The sequence below is a fragment of the Sphaerodactylus townsendi genome, linkage group LG07 (assembly GCF_021028975.2).
Source record: "Sphaerodactylus townsendi isolate TG3544 linkage group LG07, MPM_Stown_v2.3, whole genome shotgun sequence".
NCBI classification, from domain to species: Eukaryota; Metazoa; Chordata; class Lepidosauria; order Squamata; family Sphaerodactylidae; genus Sphaerodactylus; species Sphaerodactylus townsendi.
This window is the reverse complement of record NC_059431.1, coordinates 76747028-76768684: the sequence shown is the minus strand read 5'-3', so window position 1 is coordinate 76768684 and position 21657 is coordinate 76747028. Positions and strand designations below refer to the sequence as shown.

The window sequence follows — 21657 nt, the reverse complement described above, 5'->3', positions numbered from 1 at the left end:
TGCCTTTGCTTCAGACTCCACAAGGAGTTTGGGGCTGAGGTACAGTTATGAGGGGGGGACATGGCTCTGCAGTGCATCCCCAAGGAAATGGCACCCAGGACTCCAGCACCCCCACATCCCCCTTGCTATGCCACTGCCTACTTGGACCCTGCAGTAGCAGTGATGAGGGTGTCAGCTCAGCAATTGGCTTCTCCTGCACTGTCTGCTGCTAATTTGTGGGAGGAGGCAATGGATGAGCCAATGATTATTACAGGTGCTGCTCAGTGGCTATGCAGTATAGGCTTGTAGTTGAGCGAGGGCCTCAGCTTTGATTGCTTAGAGACTTCCAGCTTTGATTGCTCAGAGCTGATTTGCTGGAGTTTTTAAATTCCTTCTCTAACTTAGAACAAACACAGATGTAGCCTAATTACAGCTAGTTATCTCTTATATTTCATTAAAAAACAAAACATATCTAAGCCATTTCTCTTTTTTCCCCTTGACAACAACTTCTAACTTTTTCTTTTACAAGATGGGAACTTGAAAGTTACTTCTGATATAAAAGAAAATGTCAAGCAAAGGCTTTTTATTAAGGCAGAAAACTCACTTTGATATTCAAATTCTAGGATAAAGCAATCATGCTTTGGAGTCCTTAGCACTCTGGAACGGTCCACTTTCAAAGTGGCAGCATTGTATTCCCAATGCTCACAGAAACACTGTCTATGCGGATAGAAACCAATACTGCAGATACTACAAAAATTCAAACCCATGGGAAAGCATGGCTTTTTTTTGTAAGCTCAATGATTTAGGGTAATTCAGCGTGGTGTAGTGGCTAAGAGCAGGTGGATTCTAATCTGGAGTTTGATTCCCCATGCCTCTGCCTAAGTGGCAGAGGCTTATGTGGAGAACCAGATGTGTTTCTGAACTTCTACATTCTTGTTGGGTGACCTTGGCCTACTCACAATTCTTCGAAACTCTCTCAATCCCTCTTACCTCACAAGGTGTCTGTTGTGGGGAGAGGAAGGGAAAGGAGTTTGTAAGTCACCTTGAGTCTTCTTACAGGACAGACAGGTGGATATAAATTCATACTCTTCTTCTTTTCATACAGTAGTGGAACTAGAGACTCCCTTGCTGTCTTCTAGTCTATTTTTAGACCAATTCACTCTGCTCTCTCCAGACGATGTCAGCAGGGTCTTAGCTGCTGTTAGACCTACTACTTTCCTCCGAGATCCTTGCCCATTTTGGCTAGTAAAGGCCAGTAAGGATATGGTGAGCAGCCACCTGTTGTATATTGTCAACCACTCCCTTGTGGGATCCCTTCCAATCTGGCTTCCATGCTGGCCACAGGATGGAGACTGTACTAGCTGTCGTCACAGATGGACTCCACTTACAACTGGACTGAGGTGGGACAGTGCTACTGGTATTACTAGACCTTACCACAGCATTTGATGTGATCAATTACAGTCTTTTGATCCACCACCTCGCTGACGCTGGTGTTCGAGGCACAGCTTTGAGCTGGGTCTCTTCTTTTCTCCAGGGTCAGAGACAGCGTGTTGTGCATGGTGACGGGCTCTCCCAGGGTCACCTGATTAGTTGCGAAGTGCCAAAGGATGCGTTTTTGTCTCTGTTGCTATTTAATATCTACATGTGTTCCCTTGCCCAGTTGGTGCAGAGTTTTGGGCTGAGCTGTCATTAATATTCTGATGACATCCAGCTCCTTCTGTCAATGGAGGGCTGTCCAATAGCCACCCCTAAAGCTCTCCAGTGTTGTTTGGAGGCCATTCCTGACTGGTTGGAGCAGAGCAGATTGAAGCTGAATCAACCTAAGACTCAGCCTCTGGGTGGGTTGTGGTGAGAGATCAGGAGACTTCTAGCTGCTGTTGCTTGAGGGAACAACATTACAGCCTATCCCTGTTGCCCGCAGCCTTGGGGTGTTTCTGGATGTCTCTCTTCCTATGGAGGCCCAGATCACCCATACTGCGAGCAGGGCATTTTTCTATCTTCGCCAAGCTCGGCAACTGGCTCCGTACCTATCCTAATCTGATCTAGCCACTGTGATCCAAGCAATGGTCACTTCCAGGCTAGAATACTGCAATTTGCTCTACACTGGCCTGCCCTTACCTCTGATCTGGAAACTAAAGCTGGTACAAAATGCGGTCGCGAGGTTCCTTGTTGGACCATCGGTGAAGGAGCACATTACCCCCATTCTCCGTGAAGTGCATTGGCTACTTGGTGGAATTCCAGATCAGGTTCAAGGTATTGGTTTTGACCTTGCTGAGAAGTTTGAGGTCAGCAGATGCAAACCTCCTGGTGGTCTCCGGCTCTTCTACTGTTATATTGGCCTCAATTTTTTCAGCCCTGGCCCCTACCTGGTGGAACGCTCTGCCACCTAACATCAGGGACATGAGAGATTTGATGTAATTCCACAGGGCGTGTAAGGCAGAGTTGTTCCGCCAGGCCTTTGATTGAGGCCTATACAATTACACCTGTTGCTGGTCCTAATCCTGGGTGTAAGCTTTAAGATTTAAGTAGATTCTAAGTTGTATTTTAATTAGTTTCGGACTTGATTTTAATTATTGACAGAGTTTTAATTGTTTATTAAATTGAGCTTTACTATGTTATGTTTTATTATTGTAAGCTGCCCTGCGCCCTTTCGGGGAGGGAGACATATAAATTGAACCAAATGAATGAATGAATGAATGAATGAATGAATGAATGAATGAATGAATGAATACACACACAATACATACACAATACATACACAATACATACACAATACATACATACATACATACATACATACATACATACATACATATATAGTGACTAATCCAGAAATCATGAACAAAAATAAGAATTTTTTTTTACTTCAACAAAGTTTCCAGTTGCAAATTAATTTTGGGAACTCAAAATTTTAATTGAGATAAATTAACAGTCAGTAGAAATTTAACTGAATCATATGAAGGGATATGTTAGCCGCCTTTGCATAAGTATCCATCAGATTCAAATCAGCCTTGAGATAAATCATTAAAGATTGACTTTTATAAAATGGATAGTGATTATTATTAACAATTACAAAAGAGATCACAACACCCTCAAACTCACTATTTGCATGCAGTTCCATAAAATCTAGGCCTTTTTACACTGCTTACCATATATTTTTCCAGTTGTCAAACTTTGTGTCTTGCTTTCTATGAAATCATTTCACATACCTCCTTTCCTGCTTGTCATTTTGAATTTCCCCCCTTGCCTCTTCAGTTACATTTATTCCAAACACTACCGTGAAAAATGTATTATTTCTGATAGTGGAGGGATGACATGTGTGACACAGATGAACAACTCCCCCTCTTTTTTATGTAGGCACTTTAGTGTTATTGCACAGTTACGTTTTAAAGCAGCAATTAAAACATGTCTCAGCCTCCATTTCTACTATTGAGAAATGGGCAAAATTCCATAGTAAAAGAGATTATACCATATAATTTTTGCTCAAATACCAAAGCATCTCCCATGTCATTGGCAATGTGATGACATCTAGCAATGATGTCAATGCTCTGATAGTGACCAGACCAAGATCTCAATTTATGCTCCCCCTCTCCCCTTGGTTGCCAGAGGGTACCTAGCAACTCTACATTCATAGACACTACCTGACAGAGTAGTCCGTTCCCTTTTATTCCTAAAGAGTGGCCCTGAATCAACAGGGCCCACCACTGCACTGTGAAGAGGCCCTGCCATCCCTGCCCTTAGAAGCCTCTATGGGCTCCCGCATTATCTGGAGGGGCAGCCGGGAGCCTATATAAGGCTTCGACCCAGCCTTTGGCCCCTCCCTTGCAGCTGAGTGGTGCCGAGTTTAAGTTTGGTGAGTGAAAAGGCTTCAGGACCCCTCTTTCAACCTCAGCCACGTGGCCTGACCTTCAGGGTCTGCAGGAGGAAGCTCAGACATGGACTGCCAGACACCTTTGTGATCAAGTCTAGAAAGGACTTGCTGTCACTTTACCACTTCGAGTCGCTTCAACTTTGTACACTGTAAGCTGCTTCCACAGCTGCTCGGCCAGAGTCAGTTGAGCCTTTTGGGACACGTGGGCACTTTAGGCTGGCGAAAAATTGCTTCAAGCTGGCTAGCAACTTTGGTCTCTGTAAGTCAGCTCATGCCACGAGCTGTGAGCCAAGTCATAGCAGCTCAAGGGTATACCTGGCATTATTGACTTGTGGCCTTCACCAGGCCTGCAGGGCAGTTTTCTGGCTTTGTCCGTGGCCATGGTGGGAGTTGCATTGGGCATTATGGCATTCATGCAGGACCCAGGACTGCAGTGGGTCTAAGGGCTCTTATCTGGCTGTGAGTTGGACCTTCGGCTGCACAGCTGAGGGTTGGTGTTGTGTTATTGGCTTAAGATGTGAGAAGCGTTTGGCGGGAGCAGAGCATGTCCCTGCTCTGTGGTGGTTGGCGCATGGTAACTGATCTGATGGTGAGGGAAGCTGTGAAATTAACCCTCTTTGGCCGAACTTCCTAAAGAGGTTTGGGATGGAGCAAGCTGTGGGTCAGGATGTCCAGCTGGAGCCTACTGAGACTTGCGCCCCTTAGTGGTAAAATGGATCTTCAGACAGGGGCTTGGCACCCACCTGAATTTCACTATTGCTGCGCTGATCAAAACGGATCTCCAGAAAGGGGCACTTCGCCCAGCTGGGTTCCACGGTTGCTGCGCAAGGTTAACGGATTCCTCCAACAGGTGGCTTGGAGGAAGTTCTGACTGGAGGACAGCACTCGGGCTGCCCAGTGTTCAGATCAGATCCCATACTGCACCTCTTGCTTCTTTTCATCCTTTGTCAATAAAATGGTTTGGCTATGGCCAAAATTTTAACCCACAGACAAGAATGTTGTGTCGTTATTTTGGTTGGGGACCCAGAGCAGTGCCAGTCCCGCTCTCGGGTGGCAATATATTTTACATTCTAATAGCAAAGTCAACTACATCTTTGGGTATTTAAATTCAGTGACTAAAGCTGTAAACAGCCAGTCAAAGCAGGAAAATGGAAAAGGCTATTGGGGCTTTTAGGATAGGGAAAGAGGAAATAGCAGGGAAGAGTGAAGTGAGACGCCTCCTGCAAGTCCTGGCAGGATTCCCACTTGTATTATATAGACCAAGATCTTAACTTGTATGCATGTGAGCTTCTTTCCCTGAGACCATGCACATCCAGCCCACAGCATTAAAGAAACGAGTTATAAAGTATCTTTTCGGATGAACTTTTGAACTATTTCCCTATCCAGGCATTTGGGTTTTGTTGTTTGTTTATTTATTTATTTATTCGGCTTTTATACCGCCCGATCCCCGGTTACAAGTTGATTTTTCCCTATCAGAGTTAAACTGCCCTTTTCCAGTCAGAATTAAGCTTCACTCATCCAGACCCACGCTCCACTGAACTAATAACTCTACCAACCCAAAATGGAAGCCAGTTTTCAACTGTTCCTCTCACCAACATTCTGCCAGCTCACATTGGTTGTTCTTAGGGAAACTTAGTGCCTAACCAATCTGTCAGGGATGCACTTCATGTGTGCCTGTTAAGCCTGAGGTACCTCAGACACTGCTGAGTACAACCTAGTGGCGAAGCTCTCGAGGTTTTGTCTAAATTTCCAGACAGAAAGAATTTGCTGGTGATTTACTTTCACAAGAAAGCACAATTAAAAGAAAGGAATATTCTACTTTCAACACTACAACTCTGATGTTTGAACATAAATGTGACTATTTATAAGATGCACTTTGCTTTTTGCACAGTTGCTTAAATAATGTTTAAAATAACTTAATAGTTTAGATGAGGCAATTCTTAAATAAGGCAAATTAGGATATTCTTTCATAGGGACAAACTTCCCTAGGTGAACAAAAATACATAGAGCACAAAGGAAGATTTGTTCTTAGTTGTGTACATAAGCAATAGTAAAGTTATACTTCTAGCTAAACTTATATTAAGTAGCTGGTGCATTTGAAAGTCCCAAAGATATATACATGACTGAAAAGTTAATTATAACACATTAAGCAGTTTGGTGGTAGTATACATCTCTCTTGATACAATTAAAAGATGAAACAGATAAAACAGTCATTTTGAAAGAAATATATATGACTGTTCAATGTTGTCTTCAATTTTTGGCATACATATTCACTCATTATAAGGAAGAATTTGAATTCAATCACAACATTATTATTAGGATATTATATGCATTGCTCCAAGTGGGGAATGTGACATAATTAGCATGTGATGATTCCTAATTTAGCCTCTGTAAAATATGAAAAACTACTTGTCTTTTAGTCGGCAAGGATATTCTTAAATTGAATACACTATTAATTAGTTTTTTAATGTTGAAGTTATAAGGCCAAAGACATAAAGAAATTATGAATTTTATTCAACATTTTATATTTTAGACATATTTTAGACAGAAAATACTCTTCTGAATTAACACAACTGAAATGCATATCGTATTTGATACTTCAACAATTGGTATGCTTCTCTAAGCTATATCCTTCACTACAGGTGAAATAGGCAGTGCTAAAGGCCCTTTATGTCAAACTGTTTCATAGCACCATTTTATTCTAAAGGAAGGGAATATTTTCTATAAAGAAACTTTATTTTATGCTTTATTACAGGGTTTGACATAGATTTCTATTCAGTCCCGAGGGCTTCTTTTCTGCCTGCTTAGTTATTCAGGTGGAAGAAAATTACTGTTTCACTTCATAGTCCTGTAGTCTGAATTTCTCACTTGGCACTTCTTTCAGAAAGGATAAAACAGAATTGGAACTCTAATGTGAACTGGTCTTCTCTGCAATACACTCCTCTGATGAATCAATAAAATTGAGATATAAATAAGAAATTATTTAAATGTTGATTAGAAAAGTTATCAATATTTAAATAATTTCTTTTTTGTATCTCAGATTTATTGATTTATCAAAGGAATGTGTTGTGGAAAAGAAAACAAATGCAACTAAATTTTAAAAGCTTAAAGGCACATTTCAACATGAAAGATTTTGACACTGATGCATACAGCTGAGATTTGTATCTTGGGTATGAAGACACAGTTAAGTGTACTTTAAGAAAAGATGAATACTGTCCATGCAGCTTCTTAAAACAAATGTGTTCCTGACAATAGTTTTTACAACTTCTAAATTGGTAGCAGGCGATTGATAAGGTCCTCTCTTATGCATCCACCAAATGAGATTCTTTGATCTATGGGATGGTCAAGAAGACCTTTATTTATGATCTTAGTTTCTAGACAAGAACTTGTGGGAGAAGACAGTGTTTCAGACACCCTGGTCCCAAGTCATTTTGGGCTTTTAAGGCCAAAACCAACTCCTTGAATTGGGCTCAGTAGTGGGTTGATAGGCAGTGTAATTACTGTTATATCAGGGGTTATATCAGAGTTGGGTAGTGTGATACATGAATGCACGATACACTCAGCTTGACTTCACAGAAAACATTATTTCCTGGAAATGGTGCAATAAGCTCCTCAGACATCAGGTGAAGAGGAGATTAGTTTTTCTTTATGGAAACAGTTAAGACATAGATTATCATCTGTCCACCTGGCAGAAAGGAGCAAGAGAAATGTCTATTTTGGATATCTTGAGTTGGGCCATAAATGGCTTGGGGATCTTGCACCTTGATTTGCTTAGAGAGTGGTACAAGCTAACACTTGCGGGGCCTCAAGCCCAGTTCAGGATAGTAAATTGTTATGACAATTGTTTTCTGTTAGCAAGTTGTGTCAGGATGTGTTTTCTCCTTCCATCGAAGGGATGCCCTCAGGGGGGCATTCACACCTATGCTGGAGAGGGGACATCCCTCTCCTATGTTAATAGAGCTTTCCAGTGGTGGGATTCAGCCAGTTCACACTGGTTCGGTAGAACCTGTACCTAATTTTTTGTTGAGTTTCATGAACCAGTTGTTAAAAGTAGCTTTCAGAGCACTGGTGCAGCCAGCGCTAAAAGCCCTATCACCTCATCTCCCAGGGGAGGGGGAGTGAGGGGGCTTTCAGAATCCTGGAGCAATGGGCACCTTGCCGCCCGGCTGATCCAAGGCACTAAAAGCCCATTGCCTCCTCTCCCAGGGGAGGGAGAGCAAGGGGGGTTTTCAGAACCCCAGAGCAGTGGGCGCCTTGCCATCCGGCTGATCCAAGGTGCTAAAAGCCCCATCGCCTCCTCTCCCAGGGGAGGGGGAGCAAGGGGTTTTTTCAGAACCCCGGAGCAGTGGGCACCTTGCCGTCCGGCTGATCCAAGGCACTAAAAGCCCCATCGCCTCCTCTCCCAGGGGAGGTGGAGCAAGGGGGCTTTCAGAACTCCAGAGCAGTGGGCGCCTTGCCGCCCGGCTGATCCAAGGCGCAAAAAGGCCCATTGCCTCCTCTCCCAGGGGAGGGGGAGCGAGGGAGTTTTCAGAACCCTGGAGCAGTGGGCGCCTTGCCGCCAGGCTGATCTGAGGTCCTAAAAACCCCATCACCTCCTCTCCCAGGGGAATGAGGGGGCTTTCAGAGCAGCAGCAGCAAGGCCCCATTACCCCCTCCACCCCCACCCCCATTACCCCCTCCACCCTCCACAGCAGGTAAGTGGGTGGAAGGGCGTGTGGCGGGGGGATGCAGTGGGGGTGGGGGGCTGAACCAGTTGTTAAATTATTAGAATCCCACCACTGGATCTTTCTCTTCTTTTCATTTCCTTTGATGCTGGCCTGTTTATAAGTAGGAATGACCCTGCTGCCAACTCTGAAGGGGAGGCAGCGGGTGGCTGGTGTTTCACTTCTCTGGCCTTGGGGATGGTTGCCTCCCCAACAGCTCTCTCTTTCTGCTATGCCTTTCTCATTATATCCATTACATCCATTCCATGAGAAGGGAGGGGGGTTGGTTACTGCATGTGGATATAGACAGCAGTAAGTGCAAGTGTGTTCAGAACTGGCTTTTGCTGTTGTTTTCAATAAAGACTTCTAATAAAAAATCCAGAGTCCCTTATTGACTCCAGTCACAGAACCTGACAAGTTGGTGGATGAAGGTGTTAATTACACAGTGAAACATATTATTGCTGTGAAAAGTATCTGAAGTTTGAATACCTTGAAGCTATGAACAGTTATTTCAACAGGACTCATGGAAGATCTTCACAAAGGACACTTTGAAATGAACAGAGCAATGATACTTATTGGATTACATTGACTTGGAGCAACATTCACAATTGAACCATCAATAACTTATGCCACTATATGAAGCTGCTGAGTTTACACTTACTCTTGAAAGTGACTAACTCACTATACACTGTTCCTTCGGGACATTGCTTATTCAGTCTCTTTTAGGAGAGAAAGTACTTCTTATGTCAGTTCTGTATTATTTACTTTGTTTATCAAAAAATATACTAACAATTAAGATGCATCAAGGAAAAATTATAGTTATTAATATGCTTTACCATGCTTTTGACAGGCTCTGGCTCACCACCAATATAAGCATACCAATTTACATACATTACATAGGACAGACTCATGCACAGTAATTACATTCTAAACTAGAATAGACGCTGAACTATTACAGACACTATTCAACTTGTTTTGCCAATTCATACATGAAGTAGTTCATATATAATGTGTCAGGTTCAAAACTTCTTGTTTTGAAATGTGCTCTAGATAGTAATGAAAGTTACTGTTCTCATGAATGCCTGGTCTTTTTTGGCCTTAGTAATTTCACCACCACAGCTCTTTTATGCACACGCAGGCACACACGAACACATACTTGTACAACTTCCAACATCCTCATGCATAGTTCATAAAAATGTATGCCTTAACATACTTGTTTAAGATGCAAAAAGATGCTTCATTATTTTGGATGCAACAGACTTCTCCTCTGGACTTTGCTTAATACCTTTAACTTGCCCTGCCCTCAAGAGTTCTCCCTTAAAGTTGGCTCAAAAGAAGAATGACTGATTGTCATCTAGTAAGTTTTGTGACGTTAGTGAGGATTTGAATCTGGGTTTTCCTAGATATCACTCCTGCTTTATGCTAGTATACTAACGGGAACAGCTACTGAAATACCTCCTCAGTGTAACATCACTTATAATATATGTTATTCTTGAAACATGTTATTCTTGAAACATTCAGTATTCTTGATACATTCTTCTAGAGCAACATATCAGAATCATATTGTTAAAGAAACATGATTATTTTGCAAAGATAAAAGCAGAACTTTCCCCCCATAAATAATATACAGTTATATAACGTCTGAACTTTTTCTGCTTAATGGTTTAGCACAATCAGATACAGTGATCACAATACCAAATGGTTCAGGAAGACAATCTCTTTAAAATTAAATTATTAAGCCATTTCCCCAGGGTTATTGTCCTTACACTATTATAGGATCCCTGTCTTAGAATCTTCAGATATTTTCATTTGTGAAGCCCCATTTCCTCCATTAGTCAGTAGCATTTTAGTCTGTTATGTTGAACTTAATTTCATTTTAGAGCATACTTCTTAATTCTTTAGTCTCTACAATTTATCTTCTATATAGGGCATAAAGAAAAAACGATGTACAGTCAACTGTAAACAATGACTAGAAGTGTGTGGGGAAGGGATAAAGAGAATGGGCAAACTGAAAATAGGTGAAGAAAAATTGTAACAGACTTCCCTCTGTGATACACCTCTGAAGATACCAGCCACAGATGCAGACAAAACGTTAGGAACAAGATCCACCAGACCACGGCCACACAGCCCGGAAAACCCACCACAACCACTTAAGAATTTTTTCAGACCAATTTTGGTCAATGAAATAAGCACCATGCCATTCGCCTAAAGCAGAAATGACATCTTAGTTTGACTAATGGTTGGTGCCATGAACTCAGGACCCTCAAGATTACTCACTATCAGTCTATCCAGGCCTATGAATGTTCACATGCTGACATGTTTACCCCTCTGCCGGCACAAGGGGCACTCTGCCAGCAGAGGGACCAGAGGTGATGGCGTCTGGCCACCCTTCAGCTTTGTGGCTGTTAAACCCAGGAGTCTGGTTCATGCCAGTGCGTTCCTAGGGGTGGAGCTGATGTTAGTCAGCTTCCACTGGCATTCCAGTCCAGGAACACAGGACCCCAGACATGCCACACAAAAGTGCAGTGTAAGCCTGTTTGGCCTATGTCAGATTTGGGCAGCAGGAGGATTTTTTTTCCTTTTCCCTCCCTTCTGCACTGCCTGATATACTTGCTGCCTCCACTGTGCCATCTCCGCCCATCTCCACACACCCTCCCATCTGGATTGCAGTCTATGTTGTGTATTTAAAGATTGAACAGTAAGAGGGCCAATACACACCCCTGCTTCGTACCTCTTCAGTTTGCCAGTGAGCCTGCAGTTCCAAACTTGATTTTTACATTAGTGTTTGCATGAAGTTGTTTTATAAGATAGACCAACCGTGGTTCAAAGATTTAAAAGTTTCTGCCAAAGCCTATCGCTATCCAGTGAATCAAATGCTGAAGCCAAATCCACAAAGGCTACAAAGAGTGCCTTCATAGGATCCTTCATGGATGATGTGGCCAAACTGAACAAGATCTGGCAATGCTCAATGGAGTGCCCCTTTTAAAAGTCAATTTAGAGAGGATGAATCAAGTTGTTATTTACAACCCAATCCTCTAATTTAAGTTTTAGATATTTACTATATACATTTCTTCCATAATATAGTCAGATAATATAGTGAGGACTAGCAGGATACTCGTGCTTCACTACGCATACTTCATCACAACCTCTCTATGAATTTCGGGGTGACATTCAGCATGTTTCTTTACAGCCTGTTTGTGAACTTTGGGGTGACATGCAGCATATTTCCTCACAGCCTGCCTGTGGACTGACGGGTTGGTTTTCGCATATTTTGCAGCAGCTTCCAGTAGTTGTTTTTTTCTAATGCAATGTGTAAATCACTTTCTGTGTTTAATTCCTCTTCTCCCTTTAGCAGTTTCATTAGAAGGAACAGGTTCGCATGCATTGAGGAGAGTGGTGTTAGAATTCAGTTGGCGCACCATTGGATCAATCGTGCTTGTTGTTTGGTTGGCATTAGCAGAACTTGTCAATGCAACAAATGGAGTTAGAGCTTCAAAGTGCCCTTCTTTAAAATGTCCTGTGAAACAAAGCTATATATATAAATGTGAAATACCACTCACTGACTGACTAATCAAAAGAACTCAAAAACCATCAAAAATATCATGTTGAAGGACATTTCTGCGTAGCTATGCAGGAATGCACACATGAACCCCCACAGCCACACTGAGATACTGCAAGACCTGGATACAACCCTGTGCTCCTGCGTGGCTATGCAGACGTGAACAGGAATTTTTTAGAAAATGCAAGCATGGACGGAGCAGAGCGCCTCCTGCCTGGCCATTCGCTCGGCACCAGTTGAAGAACTGCATTTTTTAAAAGCCTCGCTCTTTTAGGGAGTCACAAATACGCCAGTTTGAGGAAAACAGGATGTTGCAGCTTTGCTGCAGCAGTGGTAGCTGTGCGAAGGTCCCCTCCCCCCACCCCACAGTATTTTTATCATTCTCTTACCGCTGTTTCTGGCCTGTCTGGAATCTGCCTAAGACTGCCTAAACAGACAGGTTATATTTCATGCAAGTCTGATGTGGAATTCAAATTAGAGTTAAAAAATGGGTAGATTATACTGTACGAGATTATAAGAATAAAATTGTAGTCGGCTGTGTAATATAAACAGTTATAAATATAAATATAATGTTATAATGTTATAAATAGATAATTATATGGAAGATATAAGAAAGTTGGTGAGGGAAACTGGAAGAGGAGTTTAATTTTAGTTTTTATTGACATGTTTCTTATTAGTAATGTTGTATAGCAGTATCACCATGTAATATATGTTACAACATTTACATTGCAAAACATTGAAAAACATACTATGTTAATAGAGGATTGAATTGGGGGAAAAAAGAAAAAACAAGAGCCAAGCTGCATCAGATCAGCCTCATCTAGTCTGGCATTCTGTTCACGCAATGGCCAACCAGCAGCCTCTAGGATGTCCACAAACAGAAAGATTGCAACACCATAAATCTGCATGTGCTCCGCAGCCACTGGTTTAAAGAGGCATAGTATCTCTGTTACTGGAGGGAGTAGATAGCCATCATGACTAACAGCCATCATGACTACCATCATAATAACCTTGTACTCCATGAATTTGTCCACTCCTCTTTTTAAGCCTTCCAAATTGGTGTGGCAGCAAGTTTCACAATTTAACTGTGCACCATGTAAATGAAAAATACTTCCTTTTGTATTTAAAGGTTCAATCCATATCAACATCAGGAAAAAGAAAAAGATAAGTAGCTTGGGAATCTTCTTATGCTACAGAAAAAGAGAATGGCACAGGCATTCTTCAGAAATGGTTATTGTAGTATGATCTACAACATTTATGTTTTCACATATTTTTAAATGATTCGTTTTTTTAAAAAATGGTGTCTTGTGCTTATTCTCCAACTCTTAAGCCTATGGCTTCTCTTTTCTCTGAGACCTTTATGCCCTCTCTAGGGCATGCATAAAATGTTTTCAGGGAAGACTTCCTCATCTCTTCCAGATATGCAACAGAGGTAGGTTATTCTAGAAAGTTTCCGAAGTGAAGGTTTTTCAGTGACTTTGCTCTATAGATTAACAAGGCAGACAGACACTCTCCTTGTACTGATGCTTGGCCTAAAGATACCATAATGCTTTCCAAGCAAAGGATCTGATCCTACATGCCTAACATGGCTCTTGGGCACATTGGGTCCTCCCAGCATGATATTCTAAACACAAGATTTTGAGATACTGACCAATTAATGAGCTCAGATCTCTGACTTTTGTTGTTCTAAGAATATACTAACTGTGCCATCCTATATCACCGAGCTAAGAAGTGGTAACTTCTTAGAATGGCATTTAAAATGTACAAAGTTCCTTAATAGTTTATTTTCCTATTAAATGAAAAGCTAGAAGAAACAGGATTATACAGCCCTTTTTGAACACTTAGGGTATTAAGTAAGTTGGAATAGACAAATTTGCCTGGCATGAAAGCATATGAAAATGAGTTGGAGAATGTCCAGCTTGTCAGCAACTGTGAATGATCCTTGCTTAGCTAAATAAATAAATAAAAATCAGTCAACTGTGTCCTGTATGTTATCTACTCTCAATTCATGCAAGGAGAGCAGCTGAATATGAGAATTATCAGTACAGTCTTAAACAGTTATACCTTTCTGATCTCATGTATTTAGAAGGCTGTAGTTCTGTTCCACTGTAATTGACCTAGGGATTACTTTCTCAGTACTCTCAGAGTTTCAATTGTTTTAGAACTAGTGTGCTGTGATACCATAATAAATGCAATAATTGTTTACTGAAGAATATAGAAATATTTAAGGTGAAAGATGCTATTTCACATGTGTTTTATGGCCATTAGTTCAATACGCAAAACATATACAAACAGGCAGGTTTTATAGTGAGGGTGAACATTAGCATCTGTCAGTAAAGTACTCCTAGAAATAATTCAATTTTAGAAAACATTTACTGAATTTTAAATTAATTAACATTACAGTTTTGAAAATAGGCTATAATAAGTGGAAAAAAAATAAAGTACATTAGGATGGCATACTATTATTCAATAGAACCTGCAGAGTGCAGAATTTTGCCATCAGTCAGAGGGAAACTCCTTTAGGAAAAAGACTTTTGACATTTTATCCCCTTTGAACTGATGCCCAACCTCCAATATTGTATTACAAATAGCGACCAAAACTCCCCCAAGTTTCAAAGGCTCTTTGCCAAAAAATGTGGCTGATTGCTGCTGACAGAAAACCAATAACAAGCCTAGCTGAGCACACAGAAGTAGTCACAGAATACTATAGGTTACAGCCCTTGCTTATTGTCATTTATTTTATTCCTTCACATTTGCTTCCCATGTACTACAACAGTGAGTTGTATTACTTGCTCAAAGATAATCACGTGGCAATCTTGATCATATCCTTTTATGTAAGCAGAAGCTTGCTCTGCATCAGCTATCGTGGCATTCTGTATGAAGCAAGCAAGGCTGAGCTGGACAGCTCCACATATCTCATCTTCAAACTGTTAGCGGACACAAATGATGCTATCATTAGGATTCAAAGACCTACTTTCCCAAATGGGACACAACAGATGGTACACTATCCCCCTGTTCCCTGTGAACTCCAGAAAAGTCCCTTGTCTTGTACTGCATTGAATTTGTAAAACCAGTAGCTACTGCAATACAGTAATGACTAAATCCAAAATCTGAGCAATACAGTATGGTAGGGAAATAGTAACTAAATTCTTACTTCACTCCCCTGCAGCTTTGCCACAATAAAATGATTGTTGGGTTTGTGGTATAAGCTCCAGAACAAAATGATAAAGAGCATGAACAGACATAGCTCTTATAAAATTACAAATTCTCAAATTAGTATGAGAATATACAAGAGGCATAACAATTCCTTGAACTAAATGTTAACATATACTTATGGAATCTTTTTCATGAGTATACTACGTGCATCTTCCTGCTTGGTTGGCTCTACCTCCTTTCTGTTCTCTGTGGGGTGGTATATGCTCTTAGCTATGCAGAGGAATGAAGAAACCTTGCATAACCCTGATTCAGACTTTTGCTAGTATCCCATCTATCCATAGACATTCTCTCCTTGAGGATCTAGCCTAACTTATTATTTCTGTATCACAAAAAAGTTGCTTGCAAGGTATTCCATAGTATCATTATCCATTCTTCTGTCATTAATTAAAAATGGACTAAAGTGTTTGTTTTAAATTAAAAGAAATGATGCTTATAAACTTCAAATGTTGTGCTCTGCTCCCAGTTGGAATATGTTAAAGCTTAAGCAGTGAACTTATAATCTCTCCGTCTTTTTAGGTTCTGTAAAAGCTTTCATACTTTAAATTACACAAGTATTCTTTATCAGTTATACATTTTAACCTTGCATTTTCATTTTCATGTATACTGCCCTCATGACACTTATATACTTGTGTTGCAGCTTCTTGTGTCCAGTTAAAATTTGCTATGGCATAACTACAGTAGTGCATTCAAGCAATTTACTACAGTAGTCAGTTAAGGAGCTCAAAGATGAATTAATAACTCAGCTGGTACATATTTTTGCATATTCCAGTCTACAGCATTCTTCCTTATTTTTGTTTGAAGTAACTACATAACATGAAGTGGTTGCACCAAGCTTAACATATAAATATAGGCAACACAAATAGCCATTAATAAGACTAAAGCTCCAAACAGACACAACAGCTTGATGGAAGTAAATATCACACTGTGGAGCAAGAATGTAAAATGTGTATACATGCACTAAATAGTGAAGTCTGAGGTGGTGGGCTACATATATCTTTTCTACCATGTGTGCATGTGGCAGTCACAGTGGGATGTGGCTTCTACAACATGTTCATCAAATGTATTTGTAGACACAACAAATACTGTGCATTCATAAGTAGTATAACTCTCAGTAAGTAATATGAGGAGAAACTCTATTTATGGTGTTTACAACAGAATTAACTATACATGATGTGCAGTTACAGCTCTTTCCCTCCACATCTTTAAAAACTGAAAAGCAGTCTTAGAAGTTCAAACTGAGAACAAAAAGAGCAAAGGGCATTGGCTGGGGTTTGTTTAGTCTTCATTTTTCCTGCCATTTGCTTATTGCTGGAAAAGCAGCTTGTGAAGACTGAGAGAATTCTGTTCTTCTTGTGCTCAACTGCAGCTATCAAGACTGCTTTTCTTTTTAAAAAAATAAGAAAAAGAACTGTTGAAGTGTCGTTCAAGCGTAGTCCCCCCCTCCCCCCACACACTGCAATCCTAGTAATGTTTACTTGGAAGCAAGCATCAGAAGGACTTGCTTCCAAGTTAAAATGTATATAATTAATTTATAAATTTAATTAAACAAACTTTTGAAGAGTTATAGAATAAAGGAAACTACTGATCAATGGAAAATATGTATGCTTCTTAAAAATGAACTGCATTAAAAATACATCTTTTGTATCTGCAGCCTACACACTTGAGTTTTCTTAGAACAAAACAGAGATCCAGCATTCATCATATTCTCCTGAAGGAAGACCCACTGAAAATAATGGACCTATGCCAATAGAGAGTGTCTGTTTTTAAGAATGTTTCTGAAAACCAAAGCATATTTGTTTCTGAACTGGAAGGAAGGAATAATCACAAAGTTTCTTCTCCATATTATCCCCTACCTACTCAGAGGCTGACCTCAAGTAATCATGAACAGATTTTAAACCATCCCTTTATATAAACTGCCTGATGAAATTAGTAGCAATTGCCATGGAAGAACATTTTACTGAACAGTGCCCATAGGTGGCTCTGGAGACATAATAAGTAACAGAAATGGACAGCTGCTGAGACTTTTCACAATTCATCTGTATAACCTAGAACCAATTTCTCTTGCTTGCAGAGCAAAGGCTGAATCAAACATCTTTTACTCCACTCTAGCATTAAAGGAATCCAGACCATAGCATCAGAGCTAAATACACTGTTTATTGCTTTAAAAACACCCACTTTGGCTACCTGTATGTAGATAATGTACTTTCTAGGATGACAAGGGAAAAGATACACATATTAAACTGGCATCAAAAGTCATTGTTGATATGTACTTCAGTTACACAACATCAGAAATGGAGGAACACACACACACACACACACAAGTCAAAGGGAATGTGTTACAGTACCTTAAGAAGTCTGACAGATGGCAGAAAGGCAGCATGGCAAAGCTTCCGAATAGTCCAATTTAGTGGCCGGGGAGCATCACTTTGACTCATGACCTCAAAAATTCCAGTGGAATAATGAAATGCAGACTGGACAAATGCCTACAAAACAAGCGCTCCTCCACATTGTTGACATCCCACATCCATTAGGTGTCCCCACCTGCAATTCTGTGGACTGATGCTTCCTATAACTTGACTGAAAGGCTACCAAAGTGAAATTGCCTTCGCTACTGAGCCTCCTTAAGAAAACACCCTCCCGACTTGGAGCAGTAGTGCTCATGCATACCAAATGTGGTTGAACGAGAGCGATCAAACTGCTTGCTTCTGCTCAGGGGAGGGCTGCACCGTGTTACAAGCAAAAGGGACAGCCTGTATTTTTTGTAAAAAAAAGCCTGCAGTAAGAGCTGTGTGCTGATTCTCATTCTCTCTTTTCCTTCAGAGCACAAGCCATTTGTTTTGCTCTTTTTATCACAGAGAAATGGCAATAGAATGTATAAATCAAGCAGAGGAAAAGGGTAGTCCCCAATTCCTCTAGCAGAGCTGGATAAGAAAAGAGATAAAGCTTTCAAAGAGGGAGGAGGGGCTAACATTCACAGTAAGAGAGATGTGTCTGAAACGTTAAAAATATCATCTGCTTATCCTTTCACTCATTCTGTCTGAAGATTTTAAATTATAACTGATTTAATTTTCTACAATAATGTAGGCACTTTACTATCAGAAAATTAGTAGGGCTGTTTCCTGGCACAATGCCATTTTGATGACAAAATAAAACTGAAGATGCATTTAGATGTAACATTTCTAAGGAAACCACGTGAAGCCTTACACATCAATGGGCTGTTTAAGGCAGGCAGGGCTATACTTTAAAAGGCATCTCTAGATGATTTTTTGGGGTTAAAAGACCTGGATTTTGTGTTAAGCACACCAACTGGGAGTTGCAATAACTGCACTCCTGTACCAGTAGAAATATATCCTATGCTCATGCAATTAATTTGGGGAAGCCCTGCTGCAGAGGAATAGCAGACATTCCCTTCATGCTCTCCCTTTCTCTCTGTGTATGTCTGTGTTCTCAACTTTAGGAGTGAAACATAGTGATGCTCACTTCAGTGAAAAAGGTAGAAGTACTTCACCTTCAAAGGATTTATTACAAAAAATAAAGAAAAGGCAAAGGAATAATAAAATACTGCAGCATCACTATAAGCAAGGTCTTGTTCACCTGTACCACTTTTCAAATGGGCTATGGGAACAATCCCACATGAAGAAGGGGAACACTGATTTTTAATGTTATGTATCAGACTTTTTAAACATTTTGCCAATGTGAAATTGGGTTGTATGTCACTGATATTTCTAATCAGACAAGCACAGTACACTATCTACCATTGTACAAAGTGAACCTGCATTTCCTCAGGGACATTTTCAGTGTAAAAAACCAAACTGGCCAGTGATCCTGAAAAGATAATGATTGATTTGATAAATAGAGATGTACAACAGCTTTCAAAATTGTTTCTGTTGCACTATGTATATAAGGAAGGGGGATGAAGCTAAGCCACCAGCAAATTCCTTGCCCTATGTCAGGACTGGTGGAGAAAGCAAAAGGAGTTAAATGAATGCACATGTATGTATGTATGTGTGTGTGTGTGTGTGTGTGTGTGTGTGTGTGTGTGTGTGTGTGTGTATGTATGTATGTATGTATGTATGTATTTAGTAGATTTCTATCCCATCCATCAAATACATCCCAAGGCAGGTTATACAACATAAAAATGCATCCAGAACATTACTTAAAACATAATCATAAACATATAAAATATATCCTAAAAACAAACCTAAAAACAATCACAATCAATACCCACACCCTCCCTAACCCCCCAGATGCAGGTGGAGGACAAATTCCAAAAAGCTAGTGATCTGTGGCTAGATGGCATAAATCAGTTAAATGCCTGGGTGAAAACAAAGGTCTTAACCAGGTGTCGAAAGATGTAGAACATCACCGCCCGTTGAACCTCTAATGGGATGGCATCCCATAAAGTGGAAACTATCACAAAGAATGTCCCTATGAAAAAAATGTATGTTCCAGGTTTTATGTAACATGGAAGTCCATCACATAGTGTCTTTAGTCTGGGCCATAACACTCCCCAAGTAAACTCTCTCAACCAGACAGTTTTCCTAATCAAAAACACTGCTTGCATTGAAAAAGGTTAAGCACCATCCCTTGCACCACACTTTGGAACAAAACTAGTGATTCCTTTTTTTAACTTCTTTTTTCACATTTTAGAAATTATTAAACCACTGTATTTTCAGTTAGAACTACAATTTTTCCTCTAGGGATGGTGGACAATCTGTGGCAATAGCACTCATAAATCAACTGCTATTTGGCATTACAGACTTAGTTACCTTCAGGGAAAGCAAAATTCAGCTGACAAAGAAACAAAAACTACCCACATACATCCAATATGCCAGTTATTTTATCTAAATTGATAAATGTAGAAGGGGGAAATTATGAAGTTTCATTTCACAGATTTGAAACACAGTGGAAGTTAGGATATGCCAGACATACTATTTTAATTTTATTAAAGCAATCTGTTATGATTGTTTCTATAATCACTTCTTTCTTTTCATATCCTGACAAGGAATGGCTGATGATTTTAGAGACTTTTCTTGTTTTAAGCATAGATGGTACACACTTACCACAAGTAACCAAAGGGGGTGGGGGGGGAGGCAGAAAAAGTTTAAAGCTAAGATTGTGCATTGCTGCTGAACCTTCTGGCAGCTTTTTAGCCGTATATACCAATAAATTAGGTAATTCAAGATTGTGGTTTCTCCTTAGTAATTTTTGAGACTCCACTGCAGTATTCAATAGTTTACAGCTGTAAGAGACTGCTCAATCAAAACAAAATAATCATGTTGCAAAATACCACAACATAGGCTATGTGGTTTTTTTTACTTTCAAGGAAGGCTTGTGTAGTTAGAGCAGAAGTAGATTAAACTGTCCACCCTTGTGCTGTAGGACTTCGACATTCCATTTATACAAATGAATATGAAAGATTTTACCCCTTGCCATTTTAGATTGAGAGTCAACTTAAACATTCAAAGGGTGAACATTGTACCACCTCAAACTACATATCTATATAAATAAAAATCTAAACGTGTGTTTGTCCCTGATGGTCTCCCTCAGAAGCTGCTGGACGGATGAAACATTTCTCATTGAGAAATCTATATATATATATATAAAAAGCTAACCATCCGTTTGTTGGTGACTCCCTAACGTTGAAACGGCTGGACGGATTGCCCCCAAATTTTCACATGATGTCCCTCCCTTTTGCGGGCAGGTAATCGGACCTTCAAATCGCCAAAAGTCTATACCTGAGCCAGGTAAAACGTCTTTTTACTGGTGCACCAGGCCATGAAGCTGGCTGTGTTTAACTGTCACCCTTAGAATGTTCGTGCAGCATGTCTGTGGCCTGAGAGGTTGGTATGCCCTTATAATGTTCGCGCAGATGGCCAGAGATGAGTAGTTAAAACAGTAAATAGGTAATACTGTTAGGTAATACAAGTGGAAGTGAAACACATACATACTTTGCCGTGTGAGACGTCAGGTGGGGTTCCCCCCCCACACACATGCAGGTAACTTTCACTTTCTGTGCCTCACCCACTGCTACCACACAATACACATCCAGCTCATCCTCACACACCTCACTCTGCCCTCCCTCACATCCAACCACCACTTACCCACTTCCTCACCCATATTCGCCACAGCTCTGTTACTAAAAGCGAGCCGGAGTTTGCCTTTTTTTCCTAAGAAAATCCACGGGGTGGGGATGAACCAACACTACCGGCTCCGCTTCTTTTGCATGTGGCCCTTTAAGAACCCAGGGAGCTGGCCTCGATCTGAGTGCCTCACCACACTGCCTCTGCTGCCTGACTGGGATAGCCTGCTTGCCCCGGTTCTGCCTT

General features: G+C 40.5%; 1 protein-coding gene across 3 annotated transcripts in view; it reads right to left on the bottom strand.

Annotated features, from left to right (window-relative positions):
* TRPM3 (transient receptor potential cation channel subfamily M member 3) overlaps nucleotides 1-17994 on the bottom strand; it is a 305116-nt gene extending 287122 nt beyond the window's left edge. For 2 of the 3 annotated variants that reach the window (XM_048503482.1, XM_048503483.1), the window contains exon 1: nucleotides 17674-17994. In XM_048503482.1, the coding sequence (XP_048359439.1) occupies nucleotides 17674-17763 (90 nt within the window). In that variant the 5' untranslated portion in view covers nucleotides 17764-17994. The remainder of the gene's footprint in view (nucleotides 1-17673) is intronic. The other variant, XM_048503484.1, reaches the window with a different exon arrangement.
* Nucleotides 17995-21657: the final 3663 nt, after the last annotated feature.